This window comes from Lynx rufus, unplaced genomic scaffold, assembly GCF_022079265.1.
Source record: "Lynx rufus isolate CCGP_SWC_20201006 ecotype Redwood Valley unplaced genomic scaffold, mLynRuf1.p SCAF_1, whole genome shotgun sequence".
In the NCBI taxonomy this organism is placed as follows: Eukaryota; Metazoa; Chordata; class Mammalia; order Carnivora; family Felidae; genus Lynx; species Lynx rufus.
In genome coordinates, this window is record NW_025814823.1 from 211,767,033 (window position 1) to 211,794,414 (window position 27,382).

The 27,382-nt window shown below is 41.6% G+C and overlaps 1 protein-coding gene across 1 annotated transcript in view; it reads left to right on the top strand.

Annotated features, from left to right (window-relative positions):
- AGXT2 (alanine--glyoxylate aminotransferase 2) overlaps window positions 1-27,382 on the top strand; it is a 68,790-nt gene that overhangs the window by 31,468 nt on the left and 9,940 nt on the right. Inside the window, exons 7-13 of the mRNA XM_047077121.1 lie at window positions 1,006-1,099; window positions 1,746-1,839; window positions 11,678-11,778; window positions 12,372-12,464; window positions 13,083-13,215; window positions 15,261-15,352; window positions 17,599-17,748. Coding sequence (XP_046933077.1) covers window positions 1,006-1,099; window positions 1,746-1,839; window positions 11,678-11,778; window positions 12,372-12,464; window positions 13,083-13,215; window positions 15,261-15,352; window positions 17,599-17,748 — 757 coding nt within the window. The remainder of the gene's footprint in view (window positions 1-1,005; window positions 1,100-1,745; window positions 1,840-11,677; window positions 11,779-12,371; window positions 12,465-13,082; window positions 13,216-15,260; window positions 15,353-17,598; window positions 17,749-27,382) is intronic.

The window sequence follows — 27,382 nt, forward strand, 5'->3', positions numbered from 1 at the left end:
AATATGGCAATAAAAAATGTGACTGATGTTTTACCCAAATAAACCTCCCAGAATATACATGTCCAGATAAGTATTGATCTATTCAAAGTGGACATGTGTTGCTAGGGTTCAACACACAGTTGTGTCTCCTCTTTCAAGATAGATGACCATCCTTTTGAATAGTCTTAATAATCCTAAGTCCTCATTTAAGGGTGATTTTGATTTGAGAATTATCAAAACCCATTTGAAGCCAAGACAGGTGATCAGAATGATTTATACTAACTGTGGTAGTTTCAGGTTCAAAAAGAAACAAAACCTGTGTTGTTGTTGTTGTTGTTGTTGTTGTTGTTGTTTAATTTTTTTTCAACGTTTTTTATTTATTTTGGGGACAGAGAGAGACAGAGCATGAACGGGGGAGGGGCAGAGAGAGAGGGAGACACAGAATCGGAAACAGGCTCCAGGCTCTGAGCCGTCAGCCCAGAGCCCGACGCGGGGCTCGAACTCACGGACCGCGAGATCGTGACCTGGCTGAAGTCGGACGCTTAACCGACTGCGCCACCCAGGCGCCCCTGTTGTTGTTTTTTTTATACACCAGATAAAGTGGCTCATGAGGCATTTGCACAACAGCAACATCACAGAACAAATATTTGGTTTCTCAAGGTGACTGCTTAAAAGAATAATACTCATTGAATAGAATTCCAGATGTGTTGCTAAAAGATGAGTCTCTTTGCTTAAGAGTGACTAAGTAGGGCAGGTGCCAAGGTCAGAGTTCTTGCCCAGATACTCTCCAGATCTTCCTTTCACAATTTCATGTCTATGACACCATCAGAAAAGACAAATAAGTAAATTCTCCTGGCATAGGCTCAGAAGGTTTCTTAGAAATCATTGGAGTTACACATTAATGGTGTTCTGTGTTGTCTCCATAGGCTTCACGGATCTTCTCTTTTGTCCTACACAATAGTCCACAGGCCAGCAATCAAAGAAAACTGAACCTGACCCCATCTTCTCACTGTTTCTTCTCTGCAGAGGTGCCTACCATGGGTGCAGCCCATACACACTTGGCTTGACAAATGTAGGGTCCTTCAGGATGGAGCTCCCCAGTGGGCTGGGCTGCCAATCAGTGAGTTTTGAGATTTTGGTCTGGTTTCTCTAAAGTCTGCTCTGCACGTGGTATGACCGATCAGATTTTCCCAGTATCAGGATCAGAAACGCATATGAAGAATATCATTCATCAGGGGCCAAATTTTACTTACTTGAACCAAAGCCCCCTTGGAGGAAACCTTTAGTAGAAAGGCCTTCAGACTCTGAGCAATTAATTACAGGGATTTTTACAATTCGTTTTGCTTGAAAATAAAATCAGGTAAACCGCAAATGAATGCATTGAGATTAGTTCTCAGAGCCTTCAATGCATAAGATTTCTACAGAGCCATTCTTGTACTCACCTTTTGTTCTCACTTGCTGTACCCACCTGAACATCAAATCAGATACCTAATTATTCCGATTCTTTCAGATGCCTTACCCATATAACTCTTGAGCAAGTTGTTTCCAGGCTGGCACTGAAGTCAGTTTCCTTTGTAAAGTGCCCACATAACTGGTTTCTAAGAAAAAATTATCTTTTCAAACCAAAGTATTAGGTTTTTGTCCTAAGTGGGAGAGGAGTATGGGAGGAATCTCAATATCAAATTAAGAAGCCCTCCTATCCTGACTGGTATCATATGTGTCTTGTCCTCACAGTTTTGCCAAATGCCTTCTTTTGTCATTTGCAGACAATGTGCCCAGATGTTTTCCGGGGCCCCTGGGGAGGAAGCCACTGTCGAGATTCTCCAGTGCAAACAATTAGAAAATGCAGCTGTGCACCAGGTTCAACTGGGCAGGGAGGGGGGTGCGGGGTGGCCGGGAGGGTGGGTAACGAAACCGAGAAAGGCCGAACCGTTACTCAGTGAACAGATTTGAACCAATGGAAAAGGGAAGAGCCAAAGGAAACAAAACTGGAAAGCAAGGCCTCGTAGCGTCAACATGCATCATGCCTACTACCGCTGTGCTCTCTGGCTGTGAGGGGAGCATCTCTGGCCATCAGAGCCAAGCTAAACAAACTCCCACTTGGTACTTCATTAAAGGAGTTCCGTCAGCTCTGTTAGCAATAGCCCTGCTATCAGCTTGAAAAGAGAACAAGGTTGGTGGGATTGTTTACCAATTCCCAACGGTGGAGGGGGAGAGGGAAAAGAATACTTTCAGCCATTTCAAAACTCCGGTCAGGAAGTTCCCCCAAGGGACTCAGAATGCCAGCCAAAATGAGGACATCTGTCAAAACTTGAGGCCATTGCCAAAGTCTGTAGACATCTCTGGCAAATGTTTTAAAGGCATTCTCAAAAGGAGAGTTCCCATTTACCAACCGCATTTATATTTGCATTCTCTACCTATTCTTACCAGAGGGGAGGGATGGAAGCAGCAATTCTCTGCTAATCAGCAGTCTCCCCTGTGCTTGTCAGCACAGTTCAGGACCTCCGAATAGCTGCTTCTAAGTAGTGCTGAAAGAAAGAGCTCAATGCTTCTGCCCAAGACGCTTAATGGAACAGTTTTGAGTCACTCGGGTTGAAAAAATGCAAATGGAAGTCTTAGAAATCAGCTTTGAAAGGAAGAAAGAAGATTCACAGTCACCTTAAAATTCAGATAGGATAATGGCAAAATGGAGACAGGGGGATAAAAGAATGAGCATTGAAATAGGATGCCGTGGTCACAGAACTTGAAACTCTAAGGAAATTTAAAGCTATATTAAAAAAAAACCCTCCCCCCTCCACTTTAAAAAATCGGGAAACCAAGGTCCACACCTGAGAGGCAGCAGAGCTAGGACTTGACCCCAAGCCTTCTGACTCCAAACCACTGCTCCCTACCTATGGCCACCCCTGTTCACACTGGCTTGTCAGCAGGATGAACCTGCTTAAAATAATTAAAATAATATAATTTTAAAATAATCAAAATAATTATTAAAATTATTAATAATTTCAATAATTCCTTAAAATAATAATTCCTGTTCTGGCCAGGATTGAGGGGACCCACGAAGTCAGGAGACCTGGATTCCAGTCCCAGCCCCAGCTGGTTCAGCTGCAAGCAAAGGCTCCATCTGTCACCTCGGCTTTCTCATTTGTAAGATACAGATGGCAGCAGCTGCCCCCAACCCGTCATTACAAGGCTTCATGAGATCAAGAGAGGAGAGTTTTGGGTACAGAAAGGCAGATAATAGCAATACCAAGGGTACCTGTAGAGCCGGACCCACATATCCTACCTGGAAGGCATCGAGAACTAAACTCGGTTTCATGCACCTCATCGACCTCAATCTGACCACAACGCGGGCAGCAGAGAGCCTAGCAAGCAGAAGCACTCAAGAGCTGGCCATCTCCTTCCCTCCCTACTCTGTGTCCCTGCCTTTCTCCATCCTCTCTGCTTCCTCCCTCTTCGAGGCTTTCTCTGCTTAGGCCAATTTGAAAATACTAGAACCCCATGGTCATCTCTCCAGTGGCCTCTGGAGGCTTAATGATAGTGACAGACATACCCTTCTGCTCCTCTGAACTGTTGTCTTTGGCATATCTGAAGTCAGCTGTTTTCTTAATTCACATCCTCAAGAGACACAACTGAAATATGTATTCAAACAGAATTGCAATACAAAAAGAGACCACACTCCTTCAGGGCTTTGGGGAACTGCGTAGTGTTTGGTCTTTGTTGCAAAAAGGTGTAGTCACACGTTTGCAAATGCAACCCAGCTCGTAAAGTACTTTGAGTGTAGAAGATTCCGGTTCTCCGTTCCTCTTAGGATGCGTTCACTGGGCGCTTACAGGTACCAATCTTGGTGGAAGTTCTTTCAGTTCAGGATTAGGTCATCATTGCCCACATGGGCATAAGCAGGAGTCCAGGTTGTGAAGTTGATATAGATGTTTCTGTGGTAGATTACATCACCTTCCTCTATCCTTTTGCCGGGATTTTGTCTTGCCAAGTGTTCATTCCGGGCCCTGAATTTAGGACGGAAGCTGTGACGACATCCACCTCCCAAAGCCCACTGTCCCACAATGCCCCAGACCTCGTCCTCGTCATGTCATTGTTCTTCACCTTTTGCAAGATGAGCTTCCTTTTCCTGAAACATTGTTCTTCCTTGGCTCTTCACTCTATTTAACTGTTTCTATACCACCAGCTAAAATAAAAACTCTCCATCTCCACTCAGTTGTTTGAATGGTATACGGGGAACATCCACTCGTTACACCCTTGTCATGGTGATGCCACCGCACCATGTCTCTCTCCAGAGGCAGCCTGACCTGGAGTTACATCAATGAGCTCAGGAAGTAAATGTGAAATGAAGTAAACAGCTGATTACAGGAGGTGACCCCTCTCGTCACTGAACTCGTGGGCAAGCAGGGGACAAATCATGAAAGGTCTATCACAGGTTCACGCAAAGCCTGCTCTCAGTTTGGTTTTGGCCAGATGTCAGCCATTGGGGTTGACTTTGCTCCACGCTCCCCTCTCCTTACAGATGGGCATGCTAAATTTCCAAATTATTTCTTTTCATATGTGATCCATCCTTTAGAGTCATCCCAGGCTCTCTGCCTTTCTTAATAAAAACTAAAAAATGGACTCTCTACAGGCATGGGTTTACTTGTCTAGTATATCCTCTCCTCAAGCAACATAAGCGATGCTAAAAATGTGCTTTCTGGATTTGGTATCCTTTTCCTTCCTTCTTTCTTCACACTTCCAGCCCCTAATTCCAACTAACCTAGCCATGCGGCTTTTCCCAAACATCACATGTACCTTAAAACATGTTTGGGGCCAGGTAGTGTTTTTTCCAGTTTTATTTATTTTTATTTTCAATATATGAAATTTATTGTCAAATTGGCTTCCATACAACACCCAGTGCTCATCCCAAAAGGTGCCCTCCTCAATACCCATCACCCACCCTCCCCTCCCTCCCACCCCTCATCAACCCTCAGTTTGTTCTCAGTTTTTAACAGTCTCTTATGCTTTGGCTCTCTCCCACTCTAACCTCTTTTTTTTTTTTTCCTTCCCCTCCCCCATGGGTTCCTGTTAAGTTTCTCAGGATCCACATAAGAGTGAAACCATATGGTATCTGTCTTTCTCTGTATGGCTTATTTCACTTAGCATCACACTCTCCAGTTCCATCCACGTTGCTACAAAAGGCCATATTTCATTCTTTCTCATTGCCACGTAGTACTCCATTGTGTATATAAACCACAATTTCTTTATCCATTCATCAGTTGATGGACATTTAGGCTCTTTCCATAATTTGGCTATTGTTGAGAGTGCTGCTATAAACATTGGGGTGCAAGTGCCCCTATGCATCAGTACTCCTGTATCCCTTGGGTAAATTCCTAGCAGTGCTATTGCTGGGTCATAGGGTAGGTCTATTTTTAATTTTCTGAGGAACCTCCACACTGCTTTCCAGAGCGGCTGCACCAATTTGCATTCCCACCAACAGTGCAAGAGGGTTCCCGTTTCTCCACATCCTCGCCAGCATCTATAGTCTCCTGATTTGTTCATTTTGGCCACTCTGACTGGCATCAGGTGATATCTGAGTATGGTTTTGATTTGTATTTCCCTGATAAGGAGCGACGTGGAGCATCTTTTCATGTGCCTGTTGGCCATCCGGATGTCTTCTTTAGAGAAGTGTCTATTCATGTTTTCTGCCCATTTCTTCACTGGGTTATTTGTTTTTCGGGGGTGGAGTTTGGTGAGCTCTTTATAGATTTTGGATACTAGCCCTTTGTCCAATATGTCATTTGCAAATATCTTTTCCCATTCCATTGGTTGCCTTTTAGTTTTGTTGGTTGTTTCCTTTGCTGTGCAGAAGCTTTTTATCTTCATAAGGTCCCAGTAATTCATTTTTGCTTTTAATTCCCTTGGCTTTGGGGATGTGTCGAGTATGAGATTGCTATGGCTGAGGTCAGAGAGGTCTTTTCCTGCTTTCTCCTCTAGGGTTTTGATGGTTTCCTGTCTCACATTCAGGTCCTTTATCCATTTTGAGTTTATTTTTGTGAATGGTGTGAGAAAGTGGTCTAGTTTCAACCTTCTGCATGTTGCTGTCCAGTTCTCCCAGCACCATTTGTTAAAGAGGCTGTCTTTTTTCCATTGGATGTTCTTTCCTGCTTTGTCAAAGATGAGTTGGCCATACATTTGTGGGTCTAGCTCTGGGTTTTCTATTCTATTCCATTGGTCTATGTGTCTGTTTTTGTGCCAATACCATGCTGTCTTGATGATTACAGCTTTGTAGTAGAGGCTAAAGTCTGGGGTTGTGATGCCTCCTGCTTTGGTCTTCTTCTTCAAAATTACTTTGGCTATTCGGGGCCTTTTGTGGTTCCATATGAATTTTAGGATTGCTTGTTCTAGTTTTGAGAAGAATGCTGGTGCAATTTTGATTGGGATTGCATTGAATGTGTAGATAGCTTTGGGTAGTATTGACATTTTGACAATATTTATTCTTCCAATCCATGAGAAGGGAATGTCTTTCCATTTCTTTATATCTTCTTTAATTACCTTCATAAGCTTTCTATAGTTTTCAGCATACAGATCTTTTACATCTTTGGTTAGATTTATTCCTAGGTATTTTATGCTTCTTGGTGCAATTGTGAATGGGATCAGTTTCTTTATTTGTCTTTCTGTCGCTTCATTGTTAGTGTATAAGAATGCAACTGATTTCTGTACATTGATTTTGTATCCTGCAACTTTGCTGAATTCATGTATCAGTTCTAGCAGACTTTTGGTGGAGTCTATCGGATTTTCCATGTATTGTATCATGTCATCTGCAAAAAGCGAAAGCTTGACTTCATCTTTGCCAATTTTGATGCCTTTGATTTCCTTTTGTTGTCTGATTGCTGATGCTAGCACTTCCAACACTATGTTAAACAACAGCGATGAGAGTGGACATCCCTGTCGTGTTCCTGATCTCAGGGAAAAAGCTCTCAGTTTTTCCCCGTTGAGGATGATGTTAGCTGTGTGCTTTTCATAAATGGCTCTTATGATCTTTAAGTATGTTCCTTCTATCCCGACTTTCTCAAGGGTTTTTATTAAGAAAGGGTGCTGGATTTTGTCAAAGGCCTTTTCTGCATTGATTGACAGGATCATATGGTTCTTCTCTTTTTTTTTATTAATGTGATGTATCACATTGATTGATTTGTGAATGTTGAACCAGCCCTGCATCCCAGGAATGAATCCCACTTGATCATGGTGAATAATTCTTTTTATATGCTGTTGAATTCGATTTGCTAGTATCTTATTCAGAATTTTTACATCCATATTCATCAGGGATATTGGACTGTAGTTCTCTTTTTTTACTGGGTCTCTCTGGTTTAGGAATCAAAGTAATACTGGCTTCATAGAATGAGTCTGGAAGTTTTCCTTCCCTTTCTATTTCTTCGAATAGCTTGAGAAGGATAGGTATTATCTCTGCTTTAAACGTCTGGTAGAACTCCCCTGGGAAGCCATCTGGTCCTGGACTCTTATTTGTTGGGAGATTTTTGATAACCAATTCAATTTCTTCGCTGGTTATGTGTCTGTTCAAGCTTTCTATTTCCTCCTGATTGAGTTTTGGAAGAGTGTGGGTGTTTAGGAATTTGTCCATTTCTTCCAGGTTGTCCAGTTTGTTGGCATATAATTTTTCATAGTATTCCCTGAATATTGTTTGTATCTCTGAGGGATTGGTTGTAATAATTCCATTTTCATTCATGAATTTATCTCTTTGGGTCATCTCCCTCTTCTTTTTGAGAAGCCTGGCTAGAGGTTTGTCAATTTTGTTTATTTTTTCAAAAAACCAACTCTTGGTTTCGTTGATCTGCTCTACAGTTTTTTTAGATTCTATATTGTTTATTTCTGCTCTGATCTTCATTATTTCTCTTCTTCTGCTGGGTTTAGGCTGCCTTTGCTGTTCTGCTTCTAGTTCCTTTAGGTGTGCTGTTAGATTTTGTATTTGGGATTTTTCTTGTTTCTTGAGATAGGCCTGGATTGCAATGTATTTTCCTCTCAGGACTGCCTTCGCTGCATCCCAAAGCATTTGGATTGTTGTATTTTCATTTTCGTTTCCATATATTTTTTAATTTGTTCTCTAATTGCCTGGTTGACCCACTCATTCTTTAATAGGTTGTTCTTTAACCTCCACGCTTTTGGAGGTTTCCCAGACTTTTTCCTGTGGTTGATTTCAAGCTTCATAGCATTGTGGTCTGAAAGTATGCATGGTATAATTTCAATTCTTGTAAACTTATGAAGGGCTGTTTTGTGACCCAGTATGTGATCTATCTTGGAGAATGTTCCATGTGCACTCGAGAAGAAAGTATATTCTGTTGCTTTGGGATGCAGAGTTCTAAATATATCTGTCAAGTCCATCTGATCCAATGTCTCATTCAGGGCCCTTGTTTCTTTATTGACCGTGTGTCTAGATGATCTATCCATTTCTGTAAGCGGAGTGTTAAAGTCCCCTGCAATTACCACATTCTTATCAATAAGGTTGCTTATGTTTGTGAGTAATTGTTTTATATATTTGGGGGCTCCGGTATTCTGCGCATAGACATTTATAATTGTTAGCTCTTCCTGATGGATAGACCCTGTAATTATTATATAATGCCCTTCTTCATCTCTTGTTACAGCCTTTAATTTAAAGTCTAGTTTGTCTGATATAAGTATGGCTACTCCAGCTTTCTTTTGGCTTCCAGTAGCATGATAAATAGTTCTCCATCCCCTCACTCTCAATCTAAAGGTGTCCTCGGGGCTAAAATGAGTCTCTTGTAGACAGCAAATAGATGGGTCTTGTTTTTGTATCCATTCTGATACCCTATGTCTTTTGGTTGGCACATTTAATCCATTTACATTCAGTGTTATTATAGAAAGATATGGGTTTAGAGTCATTGTGATGTCCGTAGGTTTCATGCTTGTAGCGATGTCTCTGGTACTTTGTCTCACAGGATCCCCCTTAGGATCTCTTGTAGGGCTGGTTAGTGGTGACAAATTCCTTCAGTTTTTGTTTGTTTGGGAAGACCTTTATCTCTCCTTCTATTCTAAATGGCAGACTTGCTGGATAAAGGATTCTCGGCTGCATATTTTTTTCTGTTTAGCACACTGAAGATATCGTGCCAATCCTTTCTGGCCTGCCAAGTTTCAAAAGAGAGATCAGTCACGAGTCTTATAGGTCTCCCTTTATATGTGAGATACGTTTATCCCTTGCTGCTTTCAGAATTTTCTCTTTATCCTTGTATTTTGCCAGTTTCACTATGATATGTCGTGCAGAAGATCGATTCAAGTTACGTCTGAAGGGAGTTCTCTGTGCCTCTTGGATTGTTCTCTGTGCCTCTTGGATTTCAATGCCTTTTTCCTTCCCCAGTTCAGGGAAGTTCTCAGCTATTATTTCTTCAAGTACCCCTTCAGCACCTTTCCCTCTCTCTTCCTCCTCTGGAATACCAATTATGCGTATATTATTTCTTTTTAGTGTATCACTTAGTTCTCTAATTTTCCCCTCATACTCCTGGATTTTTTTATCTCTCTTTCTCTCAACTTCCTCTTTTCCATAACTTTATCTTCTAGTTCACCTATGCTCTCCTCTGCCTCTTCAATCCGAGCTGTCGTCATTTCCATTTTGTTTTGCATTTCGTTTAAAGCGTTTTTCAGCTCCTCGTGACTGTTCCTTAGTCCCTTGATCTCTGTAGCAAGAGATTCTCTGCTGTCCTCTATACTGTTTTCAAGCCCAGTGATTAATTTTATGACTATTATTCTAAATTCACTTTCTGTTATATTATTTAAATCCTCTTTGATCAGTTCATTAGCTGTTGTTATTTCCTGGAGATTCTTCTGAGGGGAATTCTTCCGTTTGGTCATTTTGGATAGTCCCTGGAGTGGTGCCGACCTGCAGGGCACTTCCCCTGTGCTGTGGTGTATAATTGGAGTTGGTGGGCGGGGCCGCAGTCCGACCTGATGTCTGCCCCCAGCCCACCGCTGGGGCCACAGTCAGACTGGTGTGTGCCTTCTCTTCCCCTCCCCTAGGGGCGGGATTCACTGTGGGGTGGCGTGGCCATCTGGGCTACTTGCACACTGCCAGGCTTGTGGTGCTGGGGATCTGGTGTATTAGCTGGGGTGGGTAGGCAAGGTGCACGGCGGCAGGGGGGCAGGCTTAGTTCGCTTCTCCTTAGGTGATCCACTCCAGGAGGGCCCCTGTGGCAGCGGGAGGGAGTCAGATCCACTGCCGGAGGTTTGGTTCCGCAGAAGCACAGAGTTGGGTGTTTGCGCAGAGCAAGCAATTTCCCTGGCAGGAACTGGTTCCCTTTGGGATTTTGGCTGGGGGATGGGCGAGGGAGATGGCGCTGGCGAGCGCCCTTGTTCCCCGCCAAACTGAGCTCTGTCGGCCGGAGGCTCAGCAGCTCTCCCTCCCTTTGTCCTCCAGCCTTTCCGCTTTCCGAGCAGAGCTGTTCACTTATGACCTCCTAGACGCTAAGTCGCGCTTGCTGTCGGAACACACTCATCCGGCCCCTCCTCTTTTGCCAGCCAGACTCGGGGGCTCTGCTTGGCCAGCGGGCCGCCCCTCAGCCCGGCTCCCTCCCGCCAGTCCGTGGAGCGCGCACCGCCTCGCCGCCCTTCCTACCCTCTTCCGTGGGCCTCTCGTCTGCACTTGGCTCCGGCGACTCCGTTCTGCTAATCCTCTGGCGGTTTTCTGGGTTATTTAGGCAGGTGTAGGTGGAATCTACAGCGTCCTCCTACGCCGCCATCTTCCTTTTCCTCTGTTTTTTCCAGTTTTAAATGAAAAGCTGAAGTATAAAATATATTTATGCTTCAGTTTTGATGACGATGACGGATATTTTCTGTCCCTAATCTCTCCACTTCAGGAGACAGGTCTGTATCCATGCGTCTAAGCAAGCGCTAGGATGGTAGGTGGTGACTCACCTCTCAAATTGCTCTCATGGTTACTGGGCCCAGGGCGTACGTCACATCCACATCTCCCTCTGTGCTTCTCCTGCTGTTCAAGGATACGAGTTTAAGTTCAGAAACTGTGTGGTGCTGTTTAGAATCAAATTAGAGGTGTGGGTAAAAATTCTGAAGTTTCAGTCATGTATGGACGCCATAGATCTGGGACCCTTAGTATTCCAGAGAAGGCTTCCTCTCCTTTGCTACCATGGATGGAATTGATCCGGCTCCAGTACATTCCTCTTTAGACTGGATTCTAGTTCTTCTGTAACCATATTTATTATCTCGAAAGATTGAGACACTTTGTAGTTTTAAAATTGTATATCAGATTAAGTGGCAATAAAAGGTAAATAGAGTTATTATCAAATAGATTAAATCCACTCCCCAATTACATCTGAATTAAATCTACCCCGTTGAGAAGATGGTATCCTTAGGTGAAACAGCTGTGTATATCAGACTCAATGACACTTTGGGGCATTTTTCCCCCAGATGGACATGACTGAAGTGGTTCATTTATGCCTTTACAACTATCCTCGTCTCTCTGCTCAAACCAAAGTACAGGTTGTTCTGAAAGAAAGTTCACCCTTCAGAAATTTATACCCTCATATCCTGTTTACTGTGTTGTAAAGATTCTAGTCAATTTACTCATCGGATATTCTTTTTTTCTGTGCTTTTCCCATTCTTCTGAATGTCATTCTTACATCTTCAAATGCTATGTTTTGCTTGTTTGTTTGTTTGTGGTTTTTATTGTTCTTCGCAGACTGCTGCCAAGCAAGAGACCAGTATATTGAACAGTTCAAAGATACTCTGAACACTTCTGTGGCCAAATCAATTGCTGGATTTTTTGCAGAGCCAATTCAAGTGGGTATATTGAGCTTAGACGTTAATTGGGCTTAAATTATCAGAGAATTTTAATTCATACATTCATACATTCTATAAAATTCCAAAATATTTAAGTGACCATTGCCGTGTCTCTCTCCAAATTCAATTCATTTTCTCAGTCCCCTTGAAAGAGAAGGGCCCTGATTTTCAACTGACCTTCAAAAACTGTCTCCTGCATTGCCCGGCTGAAAAGATAGATGAAACAATTGAATTCCTAAAATTCTAAACAAAAGGAAACCCTACCAATGTTTAGTTGCTTTAATACCCACACTGCCCTGGGGTGATTTTCTTCAGTGTTACCAAATCCCCTTAATCTACTTTGTTTCTAATCTCAGAAGAGAATAAACATTTGCATCCTTTTCCCAAAAGGCTTGGCATAAGAGTAATGGCCCCTCTCTTCACACATTGTTGGAACAGTTCTAAAGACCATTTTAAAAATTGCTAGTATTACTAATGCTAATGATGATAATGACCTTTCTTTCTTTCTTTCTTTCTTTCTTTCTTTCTTTCTTTCAACTCTTTTCAAAGGGCTATGCTGTTGTTATAGGACTCCTTGGTTTGGTCTTTTGCAGGGGGTGAATGGAGTTGTTCAGTACCCAAAGGGGTTTCTAAAGGAAGCCTTCAAGTTGGTGCGAGAGCGGGAAGGCGTGTGCATCGCGGATGAGGTGAGTGGCTGTGGAATAAGTGTGGTGTAGGGCAGCCAGGACAGGAAAGGCATAGGGAGAAAACTTTTTAAACCTTCCTCTGCAACCCAAGATAATGAAGCTTTTGCTAATTGACTGGTTGGTTAGTAGATTAACAAGTATAGAACTTTAACAAGCACAGAACTCAAATATCCAAAATGAAGTCTATCAAATAAGTGGCTAACAGGCACAGCTGATGCTGTCATCACAGGTGACATGCTATCAGTCAACACACTTTTTAAATTCCCATTATGGATTGCATCAGGGACAGTTCAAAACCCACATAGAGAACTTCACCTCATAACCAAGTTTTCAACTTCGATTTGCCAAAATAGTATAAACCAGCCTAACAGCATTCATCTTAATAACAAAACTTGTGCAGCACTGGGGATCCAAAATCCAAAAACCTAGTAAACAGTTTCTGGTAACTAAAAGCTCAGACCCAGATTAAGTGCTGTGTCCATGTTTGTACAAAGATGGTGAAGATGATGGCCGGCAATGATGATACTGAAGAAGAAGTGGAGGAAAGGGAAGAGATCAGAGTCAGAAAAGCCAGCATACTTGAAACGTTTCAAATGATTTTGGATCTGTTTCCATCAGGTGCAGACGGGATTTGGAAGGCTGGGCTCTCACTTCTGGGGCTTCCAAACCCACGACATCCTGCCGGATATTGTCACCATGGCTAAAGGGATTGGAAATGGCTTTCCCATGGCAGCAGTTGTGACAACTCCAGGTAGAGCCTATGGGCAGGCTGCATTTGCTTCTGGGTTTCCTGTAACCGTGACGGCAGAAAACACGGGGTTGGGAATTTCTGTGGGTTGAAGACAGCGATGGGAACTACACGTGCATTTCCCTAGCAATGATCATGAGAAACAACCTGTCAGACTGTGGAAGGGATGGAAGAATCCCAGCCCTTTGTGCTCTTGCTGTAGGGAAGATGAATTCTCCTACCCCCACAATGAAGCGCAAGGTTCTCACACACTGACAAGGTATCAGCAACCGTACCACAAAAACAAATCCCACACAAGAGATCCTTTTTAACCAACCTGGAGCTAACTGTGAAATTTCCAGAGGAGTCTTATTCTGAAGGAGACTCTTCCTTGGCCTAACTATGCCAATATGTTATAAACTCAAGGTCCAGAGTGACAGGTTTCTGTTTACGTCTCATCAACAAAACAGACAAATGCAGTACAATCTCACTTAGCCAGAATATTCTATAAAGCGAACATAAGAATGAGCCATATTTTCAATGTTGGTGAAGTTTTACAGAAAATGGTTTTTATGAATAGTTTATTGTTAAAAATCTTTAAATTGTTCCGTTTTTCCACCAGTAGTATCCGCTTCAGCGATACTAAAGGATAATTAAGTACCCTGTGATATCTCGCTGTTTTATTGAATGAATAAAGGTATGATACTGAGTCCAAGTTGGTATGCTCGCTGCCTGACAAACCAATCATTTGAGTGGCCGGATGTTGGGGTCAGAAAAGACAACAAACTGAGAGGATGGTGGCTTATCATCCTAAAGAAACTTCTCCCCTCGGGTCAATGTTCAACTTCTTGTTTGTTAGCAAAAGGGGGAAGACAAAGGTGACTGATGTCTATAGACATCTGAAGAGGTCTTATAACTCTTTGTCTTTGGTCATTTTATCTTTGCCTACAGGAATCTGGTCATGCCATTCCTGTAAATCTTGAACATAGCATAGTCATTTCTGTCTGCACTTCCTTATCTCCTCAAGTGATATAGGTTTCCAGTGAAAAAACAAAAAAGGAGTCTTTGCAAATCTCAGCTATAAGCAAAATTCCTTCTACGATTAACATGCCTACTGGAAGAGTGAAACAGAAATTTCTAAGATACAGGTTACAGCAGCAAGGGGAATAGAAACAACATGGAGTCAGACATGTTAAGTTTCTCCCTGTTCTAGGTGCTAAAATGTGGGTGTAGAAAGGGAAATGTAATGAACCAAATATATGCTCACCCTGAAACAATCCAGGAATTATGTTATTAAAACCTCGATGCGAGGTTTTTTAAAGATTGAAACCAAGAGTATAATACAGAAAAGAGGGTTACCAAGTGAAGGTCCCATGTAAATTCCCATAAATCAAGTGTTAAAGTACTTTTGAATTCACACAACACATTAAAGATTTTGTCATCACACTTCTAATTCAGTAAATAAGCAATTTTTCCTTATCCACAGAGTAAGTGGATTGGTCATCTGGGGCTACCATAACAAAACACCACACGCTGAGGGAATTAAACAGCAGATATTTATTTTCTCATAGTTATGGAAGCTCAAGTCCAAGATCAAGGTGCCAGCAAAGTTGGCTTCTGGTGAAATCTCTCTTGCAGATGGCCAACTTCTTGCTGTGTACTTGCAAGTCCTTTTCCTCAGAGAGAGAGAGAACATGAGAGAGAGAGAGCGCTCTGGTGTCTCTTTTTCTTCTTATAAAGACACCAGTATTATGAGGGCCCCACCCTTATGATTTCATTTAACCTTGATTACTTCCCTAAAGGCCCTATCTCCAAATACATTCACAATGGGAGTAGGGCTTTCACATAGTCGAAGAGGAGTCGGGGGCGGGGGGGGGGGGGTGGGCAAGGACACACACATAATTCCATTCATAACATCCACTATCTGGTGAATGAAGACTGAATTGGATTCGATGCCATGAAACATATTATTAATATGACATGATAGTAAATATAATTCAAGTGATGTGGTAGGAGATTATAGATAGGAATGTGTCACTCTTTGTCCACTTTTCATTCTCCCCCTCTAGAGATAGCCAAGTCTCTGGCTAAATGCATGTATCATTTCAACACCTTTGGAGGGAGCCCCATGGCCTGTGCCATTGGATCAGCCGTGCTTGAGGTATGTTCCAGCAGCCACGTCATTCCTCTCATTTCACAAAATGACTACTTCAGCACCAGAGACACATTATCCAAACTCTATGACATCCCATTATTAACGTGAAGAGTTCATTACCACTCCACAAATTTAGATTTCCAGTTTTTATTCTGCCCCTTCACCCCCTTTTTAAGATCTATTTGGGATGCTTGAAGTATTAGATACAAAATAATACATAATACATCTCACATGCCTAGGAAATATAAGAAAAGCTAGCTAGCTGGTAACACTGACATTTCCTTTTTATATTTCTGGTATTTGATGGATAGTTACCAACTGCCATCTTTGACTTCAGGCTAATTTTGGTCCTTTTCTTTATATATTCTTCCTTCCTTTTTTTGTACAGTTATCAGCTGAAAGACTAACAAGAAACTGAGTTTTATGGGACAAACTACGTAATTTAGCTGTTGTTCAGCCCTACTCCATTGATTTTCCCTGGTATCTTATCTGTTAAGTGCCCTTGCTGATATGCACAACAGCACTTGTTTAAGAAAGTGTCAGGTATTACTGAAAGAATGTCCAAGAAATGGGTAACAATGGTTGTTTGTGGGTAGAGAAATTTGGTGGCTGGGGGGCAGGGGTCAATGAGAATTATTCTACTGATTTTTTTTTTTTTTTTATAAATTTTTTTTTTCAACGTTTATTTATTTTTGGGACAGAGAGAGACACAGCATGAACGGGGGAGGGGCAGAGAGAGAGGGAGACACAGAATCGGAAACAGGCTCCAGGCTCTGAGCCATCAGCCCAGAGCCTGACGCGCGGCTCGAACTCACGGACCGTGAGATCGTGACCTGGCTGAAGTCGGACGCTTAACCGACTGCGCCACCCAGGCGCCCCTCTACTGATTTTTTAAATTTTTTTAATGTTTATTTTTCAGAAAGAGACAGAGAGACAAGTGCGAGTGGGGAAGGGGCAGAGAGACAGAGAGGGAGACACAGAATCTAAAACAGGCTCCAGGCTCTGAGCAGTCAGCACAGAGCCGGACACGGGGCTCGAACTCACGGACCGTGAGATCATGACCTGAGCCGAAGTCGGCCGCTTAACCGACTGCGCCACCCAGGCGCCCCTCTACTGATTTTTGAACTAGGCCCATGATTCACCTATTCAAAAAATTTTTAAGTATTTTTATTTTGTTTAAGTATTTTTAAATAAAAATAAGTAAGTAAAAGCTTCCCTTGCTAATTAAAAAGTATCTTCAAATACGATAAAATCACAAAATGAAAAAGTGCAGTCAGGAATGTGTCATTGACTTCATTTTGTAGACATTGCCAACTTTTTAAAAGTGTTGTGTCACCTTGACCAGGTAGAGAGGGTATAGGTGAACAAATAGGTTAAAAACATCGAGAGTCATGGATTCATGCAATTATTATCAGCTAAATCTAGATGTAGTATATTGTGGGTAGTCAAGAATCATGGTCTCTGCCATGAGTGGAAGTAGGTGAAAATATTTTTATATCTTCAGGGCCCTCACAGAGCTCCCCTCAGCTCATGAGGCCTAGGCCCTGTGGCAGGACAATTGGGTAATGACAGCCTGTGTCTGACTGAGGGCTGACGAAGCAAAGGTCAGTAAACTCCCAGTGGGGCAAGAACCTGTGACATCTTTCCTCAGAGAGTTTGTCTTCTTAATCACTGTATCCCAGTTCTCAGCAAAGCCTGGCAATAACGAGCCTCAGGATTATGGAATCTGTGTTATACACTGCATTGAGAAATGTCTTTTATCTTTCCTAAATTTATAAAATAAAAAAAAAATCGTTTAATTGAGAGGTGCAAGAAGAACTCAAAGTGACAGGGAGAGAGAGAGACAGAGACAGAGACAGAGACAGAGACAGAGAATCTTAAGCAGACTCCACACTCAGTGCAAAGCCCAATGTGGGACTTGATCCCATGACCCCAGAACTTTGACCTGAGCCGAAATCAAGAGTCAGACCCTCAAGACTGAGCCACCCAGGCACCCCTATTCTTTCCTAAGTTTTTAACCACCCCTGAAGATGAGAAAGGTTTGGGGAAAGTATTCCCCATACCAAGACTCTTTTGCACCTTACAGCAAATCTTTTTGTAGTACATGGCATGGTCACACTAGACTTTGGGTTCCATTTGTGTGGTCAAGTTTCCACAAAGAAAGTCATGCACATCTACTGTTCTGTGTTTCTCAGTCAATTTAAAACTTTTTTTTTTTAATGCAAGGCCACTTGGGACTTTTCTCTAAACAGGTGATTAAAGAAGAAAATCTACAGGAAAACAGTCAAGAAGTTGGCACCTACATGCTACAGAAGCTTGCTGAGCTGCGGGATGAATTTGAGATTGTTGGAGATGTCCGAGGCAAAGGCCTCATGATAGGAATAGAAATGGTGAAGGATAAGGTAGGTTTTGATCTGCTGTGCTCTCTGTGACTTCTTGGGGACAGCAAGAGTTAAAGTCGGAAGCATGGTCACTACAAGGTCACTTCATTCATTCTCAGGGAGAGAACACACAAGGCCAGGGGCGCTCAGCAAAGCCCATCAGAGATAAGTAGGGAGTACAATATGCTAGCACGTCATCAAGAGTTCTAGGGGAGTCAGGGAGGGCATTTGGAACAGGGAGCTGATATTTTTCCTGCCAGAGTAGGCAGAGAGCATTGGTGATGACTGAATATTTAGAATTAGACATATGGGGAAGGGAGGAAGCTATCTGGGGAGGGGCAGGTGACCCGGAGAGTTCATGGAAGTAAAGGAGAAGGCCAGGAGTGGGTTGTGATGATGGTTTGGGGTGAGGATGTTAAGGATCTATAAGGTTTTGTGTTTGTCTGTTTGTGAATATTTTTCAATCTCCAAAGTAACCAGGCAGGGTGTGACTTTCCGATGACATTCCCCACTGTGACCTCAAACTCAATATAGCAACATCTGTACTTAGCATTTTCCCCCAAACCAGTTATTCCTCCAAGTTCACTGTTTCTGTTTCTCACCCTCCACTCTTCTCCCAGTTCCCTATTCTCCATGCCAGAAAATAGCCTGGGACTCCTTCTCTCCCTTGTTTCTAGTGCCAAGTCCTGTTGATCCTTTCTTGACCATGTTTCTCAAATACTTCCCTGTGTCTCCGTTGCTTCCCCTACAACCCAAGTCCCTCCCCTCCATAAACACAAAGTCTAGACTCACTGAGGCAAGCAACAGGGAGAGAATCTTAGCACCAAGCTGAAGAGTCAGACTAACCCCTTTTCTAGCCTTCTCCTAAGTGGCTTCTTGCTATTTGGTCTTAACACAGCATCCTAGTTTAGGATGGTTGATGCTCAATTATTTTAGGGTTTACACCAGACCATGGATATAAGACTCTTCCATTAATGCCACACAGTGGGGCCAATACAAAGCTGGAATGTTTAAACAAGATTTTAAAGCCAAGGGAAGACAACAGCAAAATGAGAGTAAAATGAGACTCAGCCCTCTGGCTCCCAGGTCACAGCATCCTTATCTTCACCTGGTGTCCCAGTCAAGGTCTGTGTTAAGGCTCAGGGGAATCCATCCCAGGCCCCAACCGAGGACTCCCCTCAAAGCTATCTATGCTCCAAAGTCCAGACTCCACAGAGGAAAACCCAACAAGAGGGGAAGGGTTCTTCTCTTTCCCACTGTTCCAAATCTAGCTTCTGTGTGCTCAGAGACTCATGAACAAAAAAGTTCATCAGGACTTCACTTGTCATTGTAAAACATAGGAATCCTCCTAAATGGCCATTGATACAGTCCAAGCTAAATTATGGTACATCCATCCCACAATAGTGATATATGTGTGACATGGAAAAATGTGCAAACTCTATTATGGAAAGAATAAAATAGGCTATCCGATACTATCTATTGAATGAGTTATTTTTCTCTTCCTCTGCCACTTGGTAGTTTTAAGCATGGACTCTGAAGGCAGACCACCCAGATTTACATCCCAGCTAGTCCATTCCTTAGTTCCATTTAACGCCCGCTCAATGCCATTCACTTCCCTACATCCAATGTCGCCCAAACTGTTCTCCGAGCATGGACTGCAAGACTCTCCTCTCTATATCTACCTATGGAAATCTTAGCCTTATTCAAGATCCAGTTCTTCATCACACCTCTTCCCTAAAGCTTGCCTTTGATTCTCCCCTAGACAGGGGCTCCAGGCCTCAGAGAATCCCTGTAGCATCCACTGCCTAAAAATCTCATTTGAAAACATCTTTCAAACCACGTATTTGTTGATTTGGTTTTCATGTAGAAATACCTTCTTTTCCTAAGTTATACACTTTTGAGTCCAGGAATCATGTGGATGATAAGTATTTTCAAAGTGTTTATTGAGTGAGTTCTGGTCCTGCAACACTTCAGACTATATTCATGTAATTAAGTAGCTCAGAACTTGCCTTAACACTGTCCACTGTCCACCAAAACTAAAACCCCATTTCCTGTTGGTGAGGACATAAATTAGTAGAGCCCTTTAGACAGAAATTTGTGTCAATCAGCATTATATATATATATATATAATATGTATATACACATATATATAATATATACGTGTATTATATATATTATGTATATATACACACACACAAGTTAGCCAACATACAATGTAGTCTTGGCTTCAGGAGATTTCCATGATTCATCATTTACATACATCACCCAGTACTCATCCCAAGAAGTGCCTTCCTCAATGCCCGTCACCCATTTTCTCCAACCCTCCAACCTCCTCCCCCACCACATCAACCTTCAGTTTGTTCTCTGTATTTAAGAGTCTTTTATGGTTTGCCTCCCTCCCTGTTTGTTACTTACTTTTCCTTCTCTTCCCTTATAGTCTTCTGTTAAGACTTTCTCAAATTCCACATATGAGTGAATCATATGATATCTGTCTTTCTCTGAATGACTTATTTCACTTAGTATAATACCCTCCAGTTCCACCCATGTTGTTGCAAATGACAAGATTTCACTCTTTTTCATTGCCAGTAGTGTTCCATTTATACATTTACCACCTCTTCTTTATCCATTCATCAGTTGATGGATATTTGGGCTCTTCCCATAATTTGGCTATTGTTGATAGCGCTGCTATAAACACTGGGGTACATGTGCCTCTACAAATCAGCACTCCTTTATCCTTTGGATAAATTCCTAGTAGTACTATTGCTGGGTCGTAGGGTAGTTCTATTTTTAATATTTTGAGGAACCTCCACATTGTTTTCCAGAGTGGCTGCCCAGTTTGAATTCCTACTAACAATGCAAGAGGGTTCCCCTTTCTCTACATCCTTGCCAACATCTTTTGTTTCCTTAGTTGTTAATTTTAGCCACTCTGACTGGTGTGAGGTGGTATCTCAATGTGGTTTTGATTTGTATTTCCCTCATGATGAGCAGTGTTGAGCATATTTTCATGTGTCTTTTAGCTATCTGGGTATGTTCTTTGGAAAAATGTCTCTTCATGTCTTCTGCCCATTTCTTCACTGGATTTGTTTTTCGGGTGTTGAGTTTGGTAAGCTCTTTATTGATTTTTGATACCCAATGTGTCATTTGCAAAGATCTTCTCCCACTCCGTTGGTTGCCTTTCAGTTTTGTTGTTTGCTTTGCTGTGCAGAAGCTTTTTATCCTGATGAGGTCCCAATAGTTCATTTTTGCTTTTATTTCCCATGCCTCTAGAGACATGTCAAGTAAGTTACTGCGACTGAAGTCAAAGAGATTGCTCCCTGTTTTCTCCTGTAGGATTTTGATGGTTTCCTGTCTCACATTTAGGTCTTTGATCCATTTTGAATTTATTTTTGTCTATGGTGTAAGCAAGTGATCCAGTTTTATTTTTCTGTATGTCGCTGTCCAGTTCTCCCAGCACCATTGCTGAAGAGACTATCTTTCTTCCACTGGATACTCTTTCCTGCTTTGTCAGAGTTTAGTTGGCCATATATTTATGGTCCATTTCTGGATTCTCTATTCTATTCCATTGGTCTATGTGTCTCTTTTTGTGCCAATAATTTACTGTCTTGATGATTACAGCTTTGTAATACAGGCTAAAGTCCGGGATTGTGATGTCTCCAGCTTTGGGTTTTTTTTTTTTCAACATTACTTTGGTTTAGGGTCTTTTCTGTTTCCATATAAATTTTAGGATTGTTCGTTCTAGCTCTGTGAGGAATGCCGGTGCTATTTTGATTGGGATTGCATTGAATTTGTAGATTTCTTTGGGTAGTATCGACATTTTAACAATATTTGATCTTCCAATCCATGAGCATGAAATATGTTTCCATTTCTTTGTGTCTTCTTCAATTTCTTTCATAAGCTTTTTATGGTTTTCAGCAAACAGATCTTTCACCTCTTTGGTTAGGTATATTCCTAGGTAGGTATCTTATGGTTTTTGGTACAATTGTAAATGGGATTGATTCCTTCATACCACTTTCTGTTGTTTCATTATTGGTGTATAGAAATGCAACCAATTTCTGTAAATTGATTTTATATCCTGCAGCTTTGCTGAATTCATGTATCAGTACTAGCAGTTTTTTTGGTGGAGGTTTTCAGGTTTTCCATGTAAAGTAGCATGCCATCTGTAAAGAAAATTAACTTCTTCTTTGCAATTTGGATGCTTTTTATTTCATTTTGTTATATGATTGGTGAGGCTAGAACTTCCAACTCTATGTTAAACAACAGTGGTAAGAGTGGACATCCCTGTTGTGTTCTCAACCTCAGGGGGATAGCTCTCAGTTTTTCCCCATTGAGGATGATATTAGCTGTGGGCTTTTGATATATGGCTTTTGTGATGTTAATGTATGTTCCTTCTATCCCGACTTTCTTGAGGGCTTTTATTAAGAAAGGATGCTGTATTTTCCAAAACGCTTTTTCTGCGTCTATTTACAAGATCATATCATTTTTATGTTTTCTTCTATTAATGTGATGTATCACATTGATTGATTTGCAAATATTGAGCCGGCCCTGGAGCCCAGGAATGGATCCCACTTGATCATGGTGAATAATTCTTTTTTTTTTTTTTTAATTTTTTTTTCAACGTTTATTTATTTTGGGGACAGAGAGAGACAGAGCATGAACAGGGGAGGGGCAGAGAGAGAGGGAGACACAGAATTGGAAACAGGCTCCAGGCTCCGAGCCATCAGCCCAGAGCCTGACGCGGGGCTCGAACTCCCGGACCGCGAGATCGTGACCTGGCTGAAGTCGGACGCTTAACCGACTGTGCCACCCAGGCGCCCCAGAATAATTCTTTTAATATACTGTTGAATTTGATTTTCCAGTACCTTGTTGAGAATTTTTGTGTCCATGTTCATCAGGGATATTAGCCTGTACTTCTCCTTTTTAGTGGGGTATGTGTCTGGTTTGGGAATCAAGGTAATGCTGGTTTCATAGAATGAGTCTGGAAGTTTTCCTTCCATTTCTATTTTTTTGCAACAACTTGAGGGAAATAGGTATTAACTCTGCTTTAAATGGCTCATAGAATTCCCCTGGGAAGCCATCTGGCCCAGGACTCCTATTTTTTGGGAGATTTTTGATAACTAATTCAATTTATTCACTGATTATGGGTCTGTTCAAATTTTCTATTTCTTCCCTGTTTAAAGTTTTGGTAGTGTGTGGGGTGTCTAGGAGTTTGTCCATTTCTTCCAGATTGTCCAGTTTGTTGGCATATAGTTTTTCATAGTATTCTCTAATAATTGTTTGTATTTCTGTGGTGTTGGTTGTGATCTCTACTCTTTCATTCATGATTTTACCTACTTGGGTCCTCTTTCTTTCTTTTTTTGTTGTGACCTCTGGCTAGGGGTTTATAAATTTTGTTTATTCTTCCAAAAAATCAGTTCTTAGATTCATTGATCTCTTCTGTCTTTTCAGATTCTATATAGTTTATTTCTGCTCTAATCTTTGTTATTTCTCTTCTTCTTCTGCCCTTTGGACTTTCTTTGCTGCTAGCTTTCTAGTTCCTTTAAGTGTGAGGTTAAGTTCTGTATTTTATACTTTTCTTTCTTCTTAAGATGGCCCTGGATTGCAATGTATTTTCCTCTTAAGACTGCCTTTGCTGCATCCCAAAGGATTTGGACGGTCATGTTTTCATTTTCATTGGCTTCCACATATTTTTAAATTTCTTCTTTAATTTCCTGGTTGATCCACTCATTCTTTGTAGGATTTTATTTAAGTTCCATGTATTTGGGGGCTTTCCACATTTTTTCTTGTGGTTGACTTCAAGTTTCATAGAGTTGTGATATGAATATATGCATGGTATGATCTCAATCCTTTTTTGTTGAGGCCTAGTATGTGATCTATTTTGGAGAATGTTCCATGTGCACTCAAGAAGAATGTATATTCTGATGCTTTTGGATGAGAAGTTCTGAATATATGTGTTAAGACCATTTGGTCCAATGTGTCATTCAGAACTATTGTTTCCTTATTGATTTTCTGTCTGGATGATTTGTCCATTGTTGTAAGTGAAGTATTAAAAGTCACCTACAATCATGGTATTATATCTAATTATGTATTTATGTTTGTGATTGTTTTATATATTTGGATATTTCCACATTAGGGGCATAAATATTTATAATTGTTAGCTCTTCTTGATGGATAGACCCCTTAATTATGATATCATGCCCTTCTTCATCTCTTGTTACAGTATTTGTTTTAAAATCTAATTTGTCTGATATAAGTATGGCTACTGCAGCTTTCTTTTGACATCCAGTAGCATGATAGATGGTCTCCATCTGCTCACTTTCAATCTGCAGATGTCCTCATGTCTAAAATTAGTCTCTTGTAAGCAGCCTATAGATGGATCTTCTTTCTTTATCCATTCTGATACCCTATGCTTTTTGATTGGGGCATTTAGTCGATTTAAATTCAGAGTGATTATTGAAAGATATGATTTAGTGTCATTGTGTTATCTGTAGATTTTGTGTTTGTGGTGATGTCTCTGGTCCTTTGTGGTCTTTCATGCTTTCCACTCACAGAATCCCCCTTAGGATCTCCTGCAGGGCTGGCTTAGTTCTTGTTTGTCTGGGATAGTCTTTATCTCTCCTTCCATTCTGAATGACAGCCTTGCTGGATAAAGAATTCTTGGCTGCATATTTTTCCTATTCAGCACATTGAACATTTCCTACCACTCTTTTCTGGCCTGTCAAGTTCAGTGGACAGGTATGCTACTACCTTTATGTGACTACCCTTGTAGGTTAAGAAACTATGACCCTTGTAAGTTAAGGCCTCTTTGTCCCTAGCTGCCTTCAAAATTCTCTCTTTATCTTTGTATTTTGCCAGTTTCACGATAATATGTCATGAAGTTGACCTGTTTTGTTGATTTTGAAAGGAATTCTCTGTGCCTCTTCAACTTGGATGTCTCTTTCCTTTCCAAATTAGGGGAGAGCTCATCTATAATTTGTTCAAATAAACCTTCTGCCCCTTTCTCTCTTTCTTCTTCTTCTGGAACTCCTGTGACAGGGATATTATTTTTTCATTGAATCATTAGATCTCTAATTCTCTCCCCGGGGTCCAGTAATTCATTTTCCCTCTTTTTCAGCTTCATCATTTTACATAATTTTATCTTCTATTTCACCTATTCTCTCCTCTGCTTCTTCCATCCTTGCTGTCACTGCGTCTACTTTATTTTTCAACTTGTTTACAACATCTCTTAACCCATCATCACTATTTTATTAGGTCTTTGATCTATGCAGCAATAGATTCTCTGCCATCTTCTATGCTTTATTCAAGCCCAGCTACTAGTCCTATGACTGTTATTCTGAATTCTTGTTCAGATATATTGTTTATATCTGTTTTGAGCAATTCTCTGGCTGTCATTTCTTCCTGGAATTTCTTTTGAGGAGAATTCTTCCATTTCAAGATTTTGGCTAGGTTTCTGTATTTTACGTGTTTTAATAGCTTGTTATATATCCTGCATCTGTGAGTACTACTATATTAAAAAGGGGTCGTAGGGGTCGTATATTGTCCAAGGTCTGGCACTTTAGGAAGTGTTTTTGGAGTGTGTTGCATGCACTCTCTTGTTGTGACTTGGGCTGCTCTATCCCACTGCTTGTGATGGTGGATTGTTTGCATCTTCCATCATGTGCTTTTGCTTTGTTCGTTGAAATAACCCTGGAAAAAAGGAAAGGGTGGGGGACCTTATCCCATCACAAAGAGAAAAATGAAAGGGGGAGAAAAAGACCAGGCAGAGAATCAAAGAAACTATAAAGTTTGACCCAGAGAGAGAGAGAGAGAGAGAGGAAAATAAAGAAGGAGACACAGAAAAGGTGTAATAATAATAGAGTAAAAATGCCTGATTAAACAAAAAACCAGAACAGAGAAAGAAAGAAAGAAAGAAAGAAAGAAAGAAAGAAAGAAAGAAAAAGATAGGTAGATATTAAGATTTGGCCAAAAATCAAATCAGAAAGTATGAGCCTGATTCCAATGGGAGGAAAGAAAAAAAAAAAAGAGGAGGGTAGAAAGAAAAAGAAGGGAAAAGAGAAGAGAAGGAAAGAAAAGAAAAGAGGAAAAAAAAAAACAATCAGACTAACAGGCAAAACCACAAGACAATTGTCTGTTGGTGCCTGGAACCAGTAGCTGTGCTGGTCTGGAGGAGAGGCCATCTGGTTTGGTCAGCACCAGTCCTGCTCTAGTAGATAAGTGGTTACCAGGCACGGAGGGGTGGGGTTTCATGTAAGCAGGTCCCACCTCCACTGAGGGCCGCTGTCCTGTTCCCTGAAGCCCCCCCCCCCCGTGTTGGTGATGGGGAGAAAGACGGCAACACCCCAGTCTCTTCTCCCCGGACCAGGTGTCTCAAGCCACGTCGTTCAGGCAGCCCTCACAGAATCGTGCAGGCAGGGGCTTGTCTTGCTCCACAATCTACAGCACCTCCCAGGCACTCGGCTGGGATTGAAAACCCAATATTTTAAAGGATCCTGCTGCACGAGGACCTGTTTCTGGGGTAGTGCCACTCTGCCCATCTGACAAATGGTCTCCAGTCCCACAGTACTCAAGGGAAGGGACTGCTCTCTCCCTGGGCACTCCGAGTTTGCTATTCCCCTCCCCGCCCCAGGCCCACACACATGGTGGTGGCTCTGGTCCAGAGAAAGTCAGGCACCCCTGAAAACTCTGATCTTCAGCTCCTATGGTGGTTTGCAAAGTAGAGTAATACAGAGAAGGCTCCCTCTGTATTTCCTGTTCCCCGGTCCATGGTGTGGAAAGGTTTTTCTCTCGTCTTAACAAAACCACAAAACCACAATCCACAGCTTCTCTTTCTCTCCCTTTTGTCACTCCACAGAAGGGATCACCTCCCCTCCATTCCTACCCCACCTGTTTTATCTCTTCCAATCTGCATACGTGCACCTCTGTCCCGCCAAGCTGTCTCCGTCCACCTGGGGAGATGTTTCTGTCACTCCGCAGACTGTATTCCTGGGTATTCCAAATGTTCTGACCTCAACACAGCTGTGTCTGAGGGAAGCGGGAAGCCCAGGTCCCCCTACATCTCTGCCATCTTAACTCCTGCCCCTAAAAATCTATCAAGATTTTAAATATGCCTTTTGAGCTGGCAATTCCTCACCTAGAAATATGTCCTGAACAAATACTCACAGAAGTGTGTGAAGATATAGACGAGCAGGGTTGTTTGCAGGACTGTTTACAATCATAAAAAAAATGGAAATGACATAACTGTCGAATGTTAGATGATGAAACAAATTACTCTGCCAAAGAACTGAAATACTAGGTAACCTTTAAGCTGAGGTCCAAATAAGATGACATGGAAAGATGTCCATGATATATTGTAAATTGTAAAAAGCAAACTGAAAGACATTATAAAGTATGACTTCTTTTTTTTTTTAATATGCATAGGGATATATTTGTGCAGAGAGAAAAAGAGTCTGGTTCACATGAAATTATCAACAGGAGGTGAACCTAGGAGGACGATTGGGGGAGTGGAAGCTCCATTTTTCCTTTATGTACTTCCATTCTGGTATAAGGCTTTATTCTCCATAACCATGGATTACTTTTATAATTACTTAAATGCTGATTAACAACAGCAACAAAGATAAACATGAAGCTACATTCCACACCCAACGAGAGGTCCGTTACT